At 43.0% G+C, this 12,750-nt stretch overlaps 1 protein-coding gene across 2 annotated transcripts in view; it reads right to left on the bottom strand.

Moving 5' to 3' along the window:
- Window positions 1-10,686, bottom strand: part of PREX2 (phosphatidylinositol-3,4,5-trisphosphate dependent Rac exchange factor 2) — a 302,468-nt gene extending 291,782 nt beyond the window's left edge. Inside the window, exon 1 of one of the 2 annotated variants that reach the window (XM_027561133.1) lies at window positions 10,067-10,686. In XM_027561133.1, coding sequence (XP_027416934.1) covers window positions 10,067-10,207 — 141 coding nt within the window. In that variant the 5' untranslated portion in view covers window positions 10,208-10,686. The remainder of the gene's footprint in view (window positions 1-10,066) is intronic. The other variant, XM_027561132.1, reaches the window with a different exon arrangement.
- Window positions 10,687-12,750: the final 2,064 nt, after the last annotated feature.

Raw genomic sequence — 12,750 nt, 5'->3', positions numbered from 1 at the left:
AAGATTTGAATGATTATACTCAAAACTACTGGTAAAGTGACCCAACCACACTTTCAAGAAAAGAAACATTTACTAAGTTGAGAATAATAAAAATGCATCTATTATGAAAAATAAATATTATAAGACTTTAAATACCTAATAAAAAACAAAAACAATTATCTTTAGGTCAAATCAATTATACCTAACACTCAAGCATAACAATTTAATTTGGTATTAAATTATATTTTAAAATATAATGCCAGGTATAGAGTAAAAAGGGCTTCCCAGGTGGCACTAGTGGTAAAGAATCCACCTACCAATGCAGACGACTTAGGAGACTTGGGTTCAATCCCTGGGTGGGGAAGATCCCCTGGAGTAGGAAATGGCAACCCACTCCAGTATTCTTGCCTGGAGAATCCCAGGGACAGAGAAGCCTGGCAGGCTACAGTCCATGGGGTCGCAAAGAGTTGGACATGACTGAAGAGACTTAGCATGCACAAATGCAGAGTTAAAAAAAAAAACACTCAAAAGACAAGTACTGGGGAAAAATGTAATCTGACAAAAATGTTGTCAGGTAAACCAGCGTTTCTTATTTAAAAGTGTGAGCAATGACTGCAATGTGCATTAAATGTAATGCATAAACTGTACATCGTTTATATCATGATTTTTAAAAATGACTATGTCATTATTTTCAAGATTTGAACCTAATCATAATAGATATAATAATAAATTAATGCAAGCTACTTCCCTCTTCTGACTTCTAACTTTGTATGTTGCATTTTAAAAAGTCACACTTCACCTACAGAAGTTGATTTAAATTTTAGGCCAGCCCTGTGAGACAGTATTGACTATGTTTTCCAGATATGCAAGGAGGCATAAAGAGGCTATGTAAGTTGCCAACATCACACTGTTTGTACATTTCAGTACCAAGACTTTAACCAAGGTTACTGGGCCTCTAAACCCATGGTCTGCACCATGCACTTCACCCCACTGTCCCCATGCAGGAGGCAGAGCTGCTGGCAAGTGGTCACAGAGAGATGCAAAGGGTGTGTCCCAGCAGTTCCGTAATTTTAAAACATGCAAGAGTTTTAAAAAAGTTTAGACTCTATCATGACGTTTTGCTGTGGGTATGTTCCATGGCAGGATGGCTCGGAAAATTTTGCCAAGTGCCTTCCTTGCCTCCCAGCTCCTTGGTGGCTCTTGATTTACCAAGTGATGCATTTGACTTCCATGATGCTCTGCTGAAGCTGCTTCAGTTCCCTTTTTTTATCTATCATCTCCATCTCCTCAGCTATACTCATCTCCCTCAAACATCCCTAGACATACCTTAATGTTTATAACCTGTTTCTCTCTTTGCATTTACTACCAGCCTCTTGAATAGCTTTTCCATCCATCTTCATCTCCTCGGCTTCCACTCAGATCACGTCTTCCAGCTCCTTCTTAGGCTTCTGCTCATGCATGTTCCTGAAGCCAAAACTTCAGTGCCGTTTTAATTGCCAAATCCAGTTGTCTCTTCAGTCTTCACACAACCTACTTCTGAAAAGCTCTGAGAGTTGAAAGGAACTTTTCTTCTGGGAGCTAGATCTTTCCTTGGCTTTCAAGAGATCACTTGACCCCAGTTCTTTGTTTCAACCCTTGACAACTCAGTCCAAGACACCAGTGCACTCTACATCCTATTCTTGGTTAGGATGTTTTCTTCCTTGAATTGCTTCCCCTTTGTCATCTCATCTACCCTGATGGCTCCAACATACATGAGTAGTTACTTTCTCCATGTCTTCCACATTCTAATCTTCAAAAATCATAGCAGACTTTGAACTCAGCAAGTTGAAAACCAAATTCACTTTTCTCCTCCTCCCCACGCCGTTCTGCCTCTTGCACTTCATTTCGAGTTAATGACCCTCCCCATCCTGTCTTCAAACTAGAAACCATTCTAATATTCTCCATTCTACTTAAGCTTCCACTTCTGAGTGAACATAAATGCTAATGGTTCTACCCAAGAAATGTCTCATGGTTGTTGGGTGTTTTGATGTTTTGTGGGTTGACTTTTTTTTTTTAAGAGTTTTGTTTGGGTTTAGTTTTTTTTATCTTCATCATTGTTTCTACCTTAGATCAGACATTCCTCAGTTCTTACCTGGACCAGTGAAATGTTTGAAACTCCTAACAGGTACCCAGATTTCAATCTTCGTTCCTCAACTCTGTTGATAGAATTCTCTTGCTAAGAAACAAAACTAATCTCAATTAAGCCTACTCATATCAACGTTATCAAATTATAATACAGCACAGTCATGCAGATGAAGCCTTAAGACTAAAGACACATTCCTCTCCACATCCCCCTAGACAGCAAGTCAGTTCTGGTCACATGATTAACACTCCAAATATCAGAACTATGCAAAAGCCCCATTTAATTCATGGTATGTTTCCTACTGTAATTACCATAAATAGTCAGGACAGCTTAAAAGCTATTTCCTGATGTCATTCTCGAGAATACACCTTCAGTCTAACGACTCGCAAAAAAGAACTCAGTCAAGCCAGCCTGGGAGTAGGGTCCAGTCAGGATGATCAACAGGAGCTGTCTTAAGGTTTAGGATGAAAATAGGGCAGGGTCTGCAGACCTGGAGAGCAAGATCACTTTGGTAGGAGCAGAAATCTGTGTTACACAAGCTAGACTATATTTATGTTTTGTGTCGTTTCCGGGATTACTGGTCTGTGCACTCCCTCAGTAAACAGTAACAACTTTTGGAAGTTTATAAACTGTCCCAGATTAAGAGGAGCAAGGAAACACCTTCTCTGCATTCTTGTGTGAACGGACAAAGAAACAGTGTGTTAGTCGCTCAGTCATGTCAGACTCTTTACGACCCCATGGACGATAGCCTGCCAGGCTCCTCTGTCCATGGGATTCTCCAGGCAAAAATACTAGAGTTGGTTGCCATTTCCTTCTCTTGGAGATCCTCCCTACCCAGGGGTCGACCCCAGGTCTCCTGGATTGCAGGCAGATTCTTTACCATCTGAGCCACGAGGGGAGCCAGAGAGCCAGGGAGGTGGCAGAAATAAAGAACAAGAGGAAGGGGTCCCAAGGCCAAATTCAAAGACATAGATTCAGGGAATCTTGGCCTGGAAACTTCTTCCCACAAGCAACCCCTTCCCAGTGCCAACCTTGGAGGCCCTGGACTTATTATTAATAAGGGGGCAAGTCCCACACAATGACTTCTCACTGTCTTTAACTGAAGTCATAATTCTTAAGAATGGAACCCTTCTCAAACTGGTCTGAACATATCTCATCTCTTCCCAATACTCAAAAAGCACACAGGACTGTTTATCCCCATTAATTAAGAATCTTTTAGCACTGGAGCATGCCAAGCCATGCCAGCACCACCTGCTGCCTGCCATACCATGGTCACCCTCAATGTGTTTTACTATTTCAGGAGGGATAAATTTCTTCCAAGTCTGGCACGTTCCTCCTCATCCTTCAGGAGCCAGCTCTATTATCACCTCTTACCCACCCTTCCCCTGACCCCAGACTGAGGGAGTCCCTTGTGCCTACCTGCCACTTGGCTTATTACTCTATCACTTAAGCTCCCAGATGGCACTGTGATTATTTGAATACTGAGGGTTCAGCCTGCAATGTATAATGCTGAGGGGCACACAGGTCCATGCAAAACATGTATTGAATCAATTTATCTTTACCTCAAAATGCTGCATCATGACTGAAACCCAATTCAAACCATTTTGTTTGCTTTTGCTTCATCTGTCTATTTGTTTTCTTGAGTACTTGCTGTTTACAAAGCACCATGATGAGCTCAAGTAAAGCATACTGAGGAAGTAAAGGTGCCATCTCTACTCTCTCAGAGTTTACCACCCAGATGAGGTGTTTTTCTAATTGCTTTAGCAAAAGCACAAATCAGAGGACAGTGGGGCTACATGAGGAGGTCCCAGGGTAGAGAGCCTGGAGCCACACAATTCAACTCTCTGGATCCTCTTCAAGGGCTCCTGAAGCCAAACCCCAGAAGCCTGGAGCTCTCAGGAGCACCATGTCAAAGAGCTAAGGGCTTTCCAGGTGGTGCAGTGGTAAAGAATCTGCCTGCCAATGCAGGAGATGCAAAAGATGCAGATTCGATCCTGGTTTGGAAAGATCCCCTGGAGTAGGAAATGACAACCCACTCCTGTATTCTTGCCTGGAAAATTCCATGGACAGAGGAGCCTGGCAGGCTACAGTCTATGGGGTTTCAAAGAGTAGGACACAACTGAGCACAAGAGATTCACATATAATAAGCCAAATCAGATAAGAAATACACAGTTGCTCAGTATAAACTGTAAAGCACCATACTAACTCTGACTGTTGTTACATAGACTGCAACCTGTCACTGTCTTAAAGTCAAGATTACCATGGGAAGGACCAAACTGACCAAAGGGAAACACAGAGAAAGAGGAAGCAGAGACTCAGAGACACAGAAAAAGGGCAGAGGAGAATATAACAGACACACAGATCAGACACTCACCTTGACCAAAATCTGTGGCTCTATATAGCAATGAGAGATAGGACTCAGATTCTGGGGTATCTGAGGGCAAAGCCTAGACAGGTAACAAATTTCAGAATCTTTTGTTTATGAAAAGATATACAGCTGAACTCAAAGTCTGTGTCTTAATGTTCCAACAATGGGGAATAACTGTGCTTTCTGATTAGCCAGGTACAATCCCAGTGTACACCTGCTTCCCTGCATAATTATTACTAGCAGGCCCCTGCATCCTCGGAAGTGTCCCAGTTTAAATGAAAACTATATGATCACCCTGCCTCAACGCCACCTGCCACAGTGAAACGTGTCGACACAATTTTCCAGGCCCAGTGCAAAATTCAAACGTGAGGCCTTTCATTCAAAAGGAAAGAAAAAAAAGTGCTATTAAGGGTACTGAAGGGTTTCCCTGGTGGCTCAGTGGTAAAGAATCCACCTACTAATGAAGGAGACTGGGGTTCATGCCTGGCCTGGGGAGATCCCACATGCCCTGGAGCAACTAAGCCCCTGGGCCACAACTACGGAGCCTGTGCTCAAGAGCCCAGAAGTCGCAACTACTGAAGCCTCCGTGCCCTAGAGCCCATGCTCTGCAACAAGAGAGGCCACCGCAGTGAGAAGCCCTCACACCACAACTGGAGAGTAGCTTCCACTCTCTGAAACTAGAGGAAAGCCCAAGCAGCAATGAACACCCATAAATAAATAAAGAAAACTTTGTTTAAAAAGTTTTATTGAAGTCTGAAGCTGTATTTTTTCTTTCGTGTATCTGTTCTGTTCACATCCCATCGTCCCACTGGACTTCACATGCAAAGCACAACTTCCTAGATAAAATTAGTAAGAATTTCAATCATTGATGGCACAGCATCAAACTAAGCTTGCGGTCCTTCAGACTTGGCAGCCCTGTGCGACCGTATAAGACACACCCTTGAAATCGACCCTGGTCTGTCCTTTCTCCAGGAAACCAGTTACAACCTACTATTGTCCAGACTCTGGATATCAAACACTGGATATTAGGTCTATAAAAGCATTTTCTTTTAGAAAAGAAATGTTTTAGAGTATTCCTAATGAAGCCTAGAATTTCATTTCCCAAGCAAAACAAGAACAGAAGTTCAAACAAATTGTCACTCTCTACCATTTTACCTAAGACCTAAAAATAATCAATTCCAATAATATAATCTATCCAAGGACCCAAATGAAAATTTAGACTACAATGGATTTAAATAACAATGCTACAATGTCCTTAATACCTTGATACCTGATTTAAATAGTTGCACTTTTAAATGCAGAAGCTACATTTTTTCTTAAAGCTTCTTCTTACATAACACATATGTGCCTGAGTGAAACTTAACTTCCACTATCTATACAGACCAAATGGAAAAAAAAATCAGGAATTTAAGGATGATTGAGGAGATGTTCAAGCTGGGTTTAGAAAAGGCAGAGGAACAAGAGATAAAATTGCCAACATCCACTGGATCATAGAAAAAGCAAGAGAGTTCCAGAAAAATATCTATTTCTGCTTTGACTATGCCAAAGCCTTTGACTGTGTGGATCACAATAAACTGTGGAAAATTCTGAAAGAGATGGGAATACCAGACCACCTGACCTGCCTCTTGAGAAACCTATATGCAGGTCAGGAAGCAACAGTTAGAACTGGACATGGAACAGACTGGTTCCAAATACGAAAAGGAGTACATCAAGGCTGTATATTGTCACCCTGCTTATTTAACTTATATGCAGAGTACATCATGAGAAACACTGGGCTGGAAGAAGCACAAGCTGGAATCAAGATTGCCGGGAAAAATATCAATAACCTCAGATATGCAGATGACACCACCCTTATGGCAGAAAGTAAAGAGGATCTAAAAAGCCTCTTGATGAAAGTGAAAGAGGAGAGTGAAAAAGTTGGCTTAAAGCTCAACATTCAGAAAACGAAGATCATGGCATCTGGTCCCATCACTTCAAGGGAAATAGATGGGGACACAATGGAAACAGCATCAGACTTTACTTTTGGGGGCTCCAAAATCACTGCAGATGTTGATTGCAGCCATGAAATTAAAAGACACTTACTCCTTGGAAGGAAAGTTATGACCAACCTAGATAGCATATTCAAAAGCAGAGACATTACTTTGCCAACAAAGGTCCATCTAGTCAAGGCTATGGTTTTTCCAGTAGTCATGTATGGATATGAGAGCTGGACTGTGAAGAAGGCTGAGTGCCAAAGAATTGATGCTTTTGAATTGTGGTGTTGGAGAAGACTCTTGAGAGTCCCTTGGACTGCAAGGAGATCCAACCAGTCCATTCTAAAGGAGATCAGTCCTGGGTGTTCTTTGGAAGGAATGATGCGAAAGCTGAAACTCCAATACTTTGGCCACCTCATGCAAAGAGTTGACTCACTGGAAAAGACTCTGATGCTGGGAGGGATTGGGGGCAGGAGGAGAAGGGGTGACAGAGGATGAGATGGCTGGATGGCATCACCAACTCGATAGACGTGAGTCAGTGAACTCTGGGAATTGGTGATGGACAGGGAGGCCTGGCGTGCTGCAATTCATGGCGTCGCAAAGAGTCGGACACGACTGAGCGACTGAACTGAACTGAACTGAGGAACTGTCCTTAAAAATGGGGCAGGAGGTTTAGAAGATAAATTCGTGAATTCATCTGTTCATTCGTGCAGTAAGCGTTTATTGAGTACTTATGATGTCACAAGTATTGCACGAAAGTCTAGGGAAACAGAAGTGAGTAAAATGTGGCCCTGTCCCCAAGAAGCTTGCATTCTAGAAGAATGAGACAAATCTAGTCAGATATCTGCCCAAGCTTGCTCTGGCTCCAAGGAACAACTGACTACAGAGAAGAGCGGATACTGAACTGAGAGCACTCTAGCCCGGGAAAGATGGAGGGATGGAGTCATAAAAGTTTTACTGAAGGAGATGAAGAGTCTTGAAAGCCTAGCAGGAAGCCAGCAGGTTGCTAAGGGTTAGGGAGGAGCAGAAGAAGAGGCCTGAAGCAACCCATGGGAAGAGTGTGCCATTCAAATGACAGCAGCAAGCTTCAAGGTCAGAGCCTTGTTCAGTCAAGAAGTGTGTGCCTGGGTGGCTACTGGAGAGAAGGTGCATATAGATCATACAGACTGATAAAACCGGAGGATGAAAAAGGCAATGTTCACGGACTATATGGGTGTGGGAAGAAGTAATGGGGAGAAGGTGGGGGAGGGGGGAGGTGCTCTCTCCTTAAAAGGCCAAAGGTGGGAAATAAGAAGAGAAACCATCTTATTAAAAAAAAGTTTCCCTTCAGGCCATATGATCACTTGATCCAGAGAAATAACACAATTTGCTTGCTCCTTTAAGGCTGTGTAAGTAAAAATATGTTCTCAGGAAAACTAAAAATACATTTTTCGTCTCTGTAATAAAGATCAGAATTACCCTCACCCGTGCTGATGGGCTGAAGTATTGAGAGAAATAAAATACAATGACTAATCTAACAAATATTTAAATTTGAATTGGGAATTCATTATCAAATTTTTGCAACAAATTTACCACTGCACTTATTTAATACTACATCTATTTAAAGAAAAAAAAAAAAAAAACTTCTTTTGTTTATCTGTATTTCTGACCATTCCCTAAGGATGGATTCCTAGAACAGGAATTACCAGGCCAAAGGGTTTGAATATTTTTAAAGCTCTTGGTGTGTATCAATTAGGATAAAATTAAAACTAGATTGGCTAATCAACTGAAAGTAACCATATAAAACAAATGACAAGTAAATGCTGCTACAAATAATATCCCCAAAAGAAAATCTAATGATCTATTATAGGTAGATCTTAAACTTTCAATGTTTATAAAACCAAAAGGAAGTCAGAGTAAACTTTTGTTTAGGCAGACTTTTGGGCCAATTAGTGTTGGTGTGTGTGTGAACATGTACATGAAAATAGCAAATAAAGAAAAGGAAAAATGGAAGAGCTCATAATTTATAAATGAGATAAGAAGAATGAATCATAAAATGATCTACTAACAGTAAAATGCAATCTCTTTTATACCTCCCATAATTTCTTACCTCTCTACATAGAATTATATTATCATTTTAAGTAATCAGATGTTAAGATTAGAGGAAAAACTGATATTTTAAATAAAAATCAACACATTGGTTTTTAAGGTAGGTTAGGTTAGCTATTTTTGTAAACTAGAAGTCTTTTGCTCAATACTATTCCCCTATACCTCCAGAAAGAAGTTCCTAATGCAACTTGAAAAGTTACTCAGATTCTTCGAAAGTCAAAGAACTTGTTTGCCAACAAAGTTTCATGAAAGTCAAATCTGAAGCTATGAAAAATCAAATTTGCTTTAAAAACATTCTTTTTTGACATTGATGCATGGAAGTGTACAACAATCCTACTTACCACCAATTACCAGTATATTTGCAAATACCCACACTTTTCCAAAGAATGCGGCCCCTGGGGGCTCAAGTATATCGATTTTAATTTGAGAAGTGAACCAGAAGCCAGTCAGTGCGTCTCACCCCAAGAACTGAATTTGCACTATCAACGATTATCAGCAGATAGTGTACCTCTCTCAGAACACTGCGCAGGAAGTTTGGCCTTTGCAGACCAAAGAGGAATGGAATAGGGCGGTGGAAAAAGGAGGTTAGAAGATTTGAGGGAGATTTTCGCAAAGGCTAAAGGTCCTCTGTGTCTGAATGATGCTCTCCTGCGCGTCTCGGTGGAGAGGAGCCAACCCTCAAATTCTGTCTCTGCAGCAGCGAACAGAAAAATATTCAGCTTCTGGGTGATGTCTAAAAAGTTTCTTTCACTGAGTTTTGCCCCTCCTGGCTTTAAAATGAATGAAACATTTTCAGAGCACACTTCCAATGAGTCAAGCTAAAACTCCGAAACAAAGTTCCTGCCAGTTTCAAGAAATCCTGAAGTCGCTGGATGGGAGATTTATTACACCGCTTCTCTGGGCTCAGTGCGAACATGGGACCCAAGAGCTGAACCCACGGGGGTGGGGATTTAAACCCTGGGTTGGGGGATGGAGGGAGGAGATAGGAGGACTAGGATGGCGGTGAGCAGTTCCTGTGGCTTTAATATCCCACAGCTGCTGGAGATCACAACCCCGCTGCTCTCTATGCGCCCTCCCGCCCCGCCCTCCCACCACCATGGATTATTATAACTAAAGAGACTTCACTGCCGTGTAACCTGAAAAATGAACTCAAGTTCCATAAGAATCAAGGATTAAAACAAACAAAAACGAAATGTACATGAACGCAGCAGCTGGACTTGAATCACCTAGCCAAGACTCTTCAAACAAAACCCAAAATCACCCCAGAGAGGAAGAGAAGGGGGAAAAAAAAAATCACAACGCACTCGAGCAGACCAGGGAAGGGGTAGAGATGAGAGAGGAGAAATGGATCAGCAGAGATTCCCCGAACAATAACCTTCTCCCACGCGAGCTAACTTTTGGTCCTGGCGCGTCTGGAGGCATGCAGCATGGCCCCGCCGGGGGCCCCAGCGTGGACGCGCACACTGGGGCGCCCGCGACGCCCGGACGGGTACCCAGGTGCCCACAGACAATGCCGCCCGCGCGCGCGCCGCTCACCGACACCAGGAACTCCAGCGTGCCCACGTAGTCGCGCTCGGTCTTCTGCAGCTCGCTGAGCACGCACACGCGCAGCCGGAGCTGCTTCTCCAGGTCCCGGGCGCTCTCGGCGCGCCCGTCCCCGCGACCCTCGTCGCTCATGGTGGGCGCCCGGCCGCGCGCCCGCCGCTGCCCCCGGTCCCGCGCGCCCGCCGGAGCAAGTGGCCGCCTCCACCGGGTCCGCTGTGGGACTGGCGACTTTACGTGCCGCGGAGAGGCGGGGGGCGCGGGGAGAAGGAGGGGGCGCCGGGCGCGGGAGGCCGGGGGAGCTAGACAGAGGCCGCTCCCGGGGGACCCGGGGACATGCGCGCCGCGCCCCGCACGGCTCTGGCCTCACACGGCCCGGGCTGGAGGGAAGGCGGCTCAGGCAGCCCTGGCGGTGACTTGGACATTAATCAAATGCTTTGTATCCTTGTGACTCCGACCCTTTACCCTTCGCCAAATCTCAGGAAAAAGGAAGCACAACCCTGGGGAAGTGTGTTGCGTGCCAGCTAACTAAACACACACACGCGCTCACACACACACACACACACTCACACGCACAGTCAGCACTGGAGATGGAACTCATTGGAGGTTCCCAAACCCAGGAGGACGGCTCCAAGACACAGCTCGAGGGTTTGCTCCCCTGACTCGCGCCTATTGTTTAGCGTTAATGTGTTTTGTACAAATCCTGAAAGCAAAGAAACAAGTCCCCACGGTTACATAACTGGATGGGAACAAAAACAACCATGGTATTGACCCTCCCGTCTTTGAAAAGAAACACATTGATGGGGTTTTTATTCGGGCACAAAACAGGTTTGCTTTCAACCGCCCCGCCCCACCCCCCCCAACAGAGACTATTTCACCAGGCGGATACCCTCATGCCTGCACTGGGGAAGTTAATTAGCATAATAAATGAAGACGCTATGGGAAAGTGACAGCCTGGCCCATACAATAAACTCCAGATACAATAAGTATCATCCTTGCACGGTACTGTTTTGGAGGGAGAGCTTTTTCATGTCTATAACTCTTTTTCAGCATGAAGAGAGACTGTAAATTCAACCAGAGGCAAGAATATTTGTGCCAGTTTTGTTTCTGAGTTGCTATGATTTATGACAGTGTCACTAATTGAAAAGATAAAGCTGTTACTGACTGCTCATCAAAAGATATACAGACATAGTTACAGATCCATAAATGTAGGTACAGATGTAGACATAGGTTCTTAAGATTTGAAACTGGACAGAACCACAAAGCCTGTCCTGATTTTAATGTTCCTGTTTATTGCATTTTCTCATTTAGAGCCAGAGCCAGGTCCTAATGAGCAATTAATTTAACAAGCAACCAAATGATCCATATGTATTTTTGGTCTTGATACTATCCATGTATATCTTTCAGAGTCATTTTTTCCCACTTTGAACAACTTTAGTTCACCCTAGTGTTATTTAAAGAAACCACAGAGCGAATGGTTTTGATGCAAGAAAGTGGCATGTTCATTTGTTCCAACAGTTGAAAGCATTATCGAAACAAAAAATTAAGATGACTTTCCAATTATTTACGTTAAAATAATTATCATGTTTCCAGATGATGTCTTTTCAATGCATGGTTTGTGATGAATCACTATACCCCTCTGTAATGAAATCTAGAGGGATTGTACTTTTCATACTAAGGGCACAGTTTTTGAATGATGTATGAGGAGCTGATGGACAAGATGCAATTTTCCTCTTTCTTTTGCACACGGCTGTTTAGAGCAGAGGACAAGTAAGTAAATATCTTCACACCCTATGGCAGAAGAACAAAGGACCAGGCACATTAAAGAGCAGACCCCACAGTGCCTGGTAAACAATAAACAAAAGAAACGGAGCGGAAGACTTAGGAAACGCACACCCCATAATGAATGGGAAAATCAAACAGGATTGAACCTTTTCACAATGTACTCCAAGCAGCAAAGAATGAATGCATTTCCTCCTCCCCAGTAAGGAGCCTTCTCTAACGTAAAAAGTAAGTAAATAAATAATACTTTCCATCAGGTGTTCATCTAGATAAAATAATATTTCTTTCTTACCAACTGTCCCCAGTTGAAGAACTGGGTATGCAATTTTCTTCCATCAGAAAAGGTCTGTACAAAACCCATAAAAGAATGTGTTGCCAAAAAGGCAATGGAATCTAGCAAGAAAACAGTCATTTAAATGTGCAGATTCGGATTTCTCTCAGGAGTGCTCATGTAGAAATTAAGATAATTTCTAATAGTTTCTGCTCACTCCGTAACATCGTTTACAATTAATGAACAGCTTCAGGACACCATGTAGTGCCTTCTGCCAGGCACATCCGTCTTCTGTAGCCCTGGCTGGAGTTCTTAATTCCTCATCAAAGACTTAAGAGCATAAGAAAACAGAGTTGGAGTATCTGGAAACCTTCACTTTGATGGTAAATAAGGTCTTTCACAAACTCTGAATGTGTTGTATCCTTCCCTGCTTCCTCTATTGAAACTCTGAGCACTGTTTGCCAGGAAAAGAAGAGCAACAACCAAGATGATGGACAGGGTCCAGCTTTTCCCTGAAATACTAATGAGGTTGAAGCATCCCATAAAAAGGAGATGGTAGAAAATAGGATCGAGAAAAGAGGTTGAGTATAAATTAGCTCAGCCATGACATTTATTTCATATGCAT

Source organism: Bos indicus x Bos taurus, chromosome 14 (assembly GCF_003369695.1).
Source record: "Bos indicus x Bos taurus breed Angus x Brahman F1 hybrid chromosome 14, Bos_hybrid_MaternalHap_v2.0, whole genome shotgun sequence".
NCBI lineage: Eukaryota > Metazoa > Chordata > Mammalia > Artiodactyla > Bovidae > Bos > Bos indicus x Bos taurus.
This window is presented reverse-complemented; position numbering and strand designations above follow the sequence as displayed.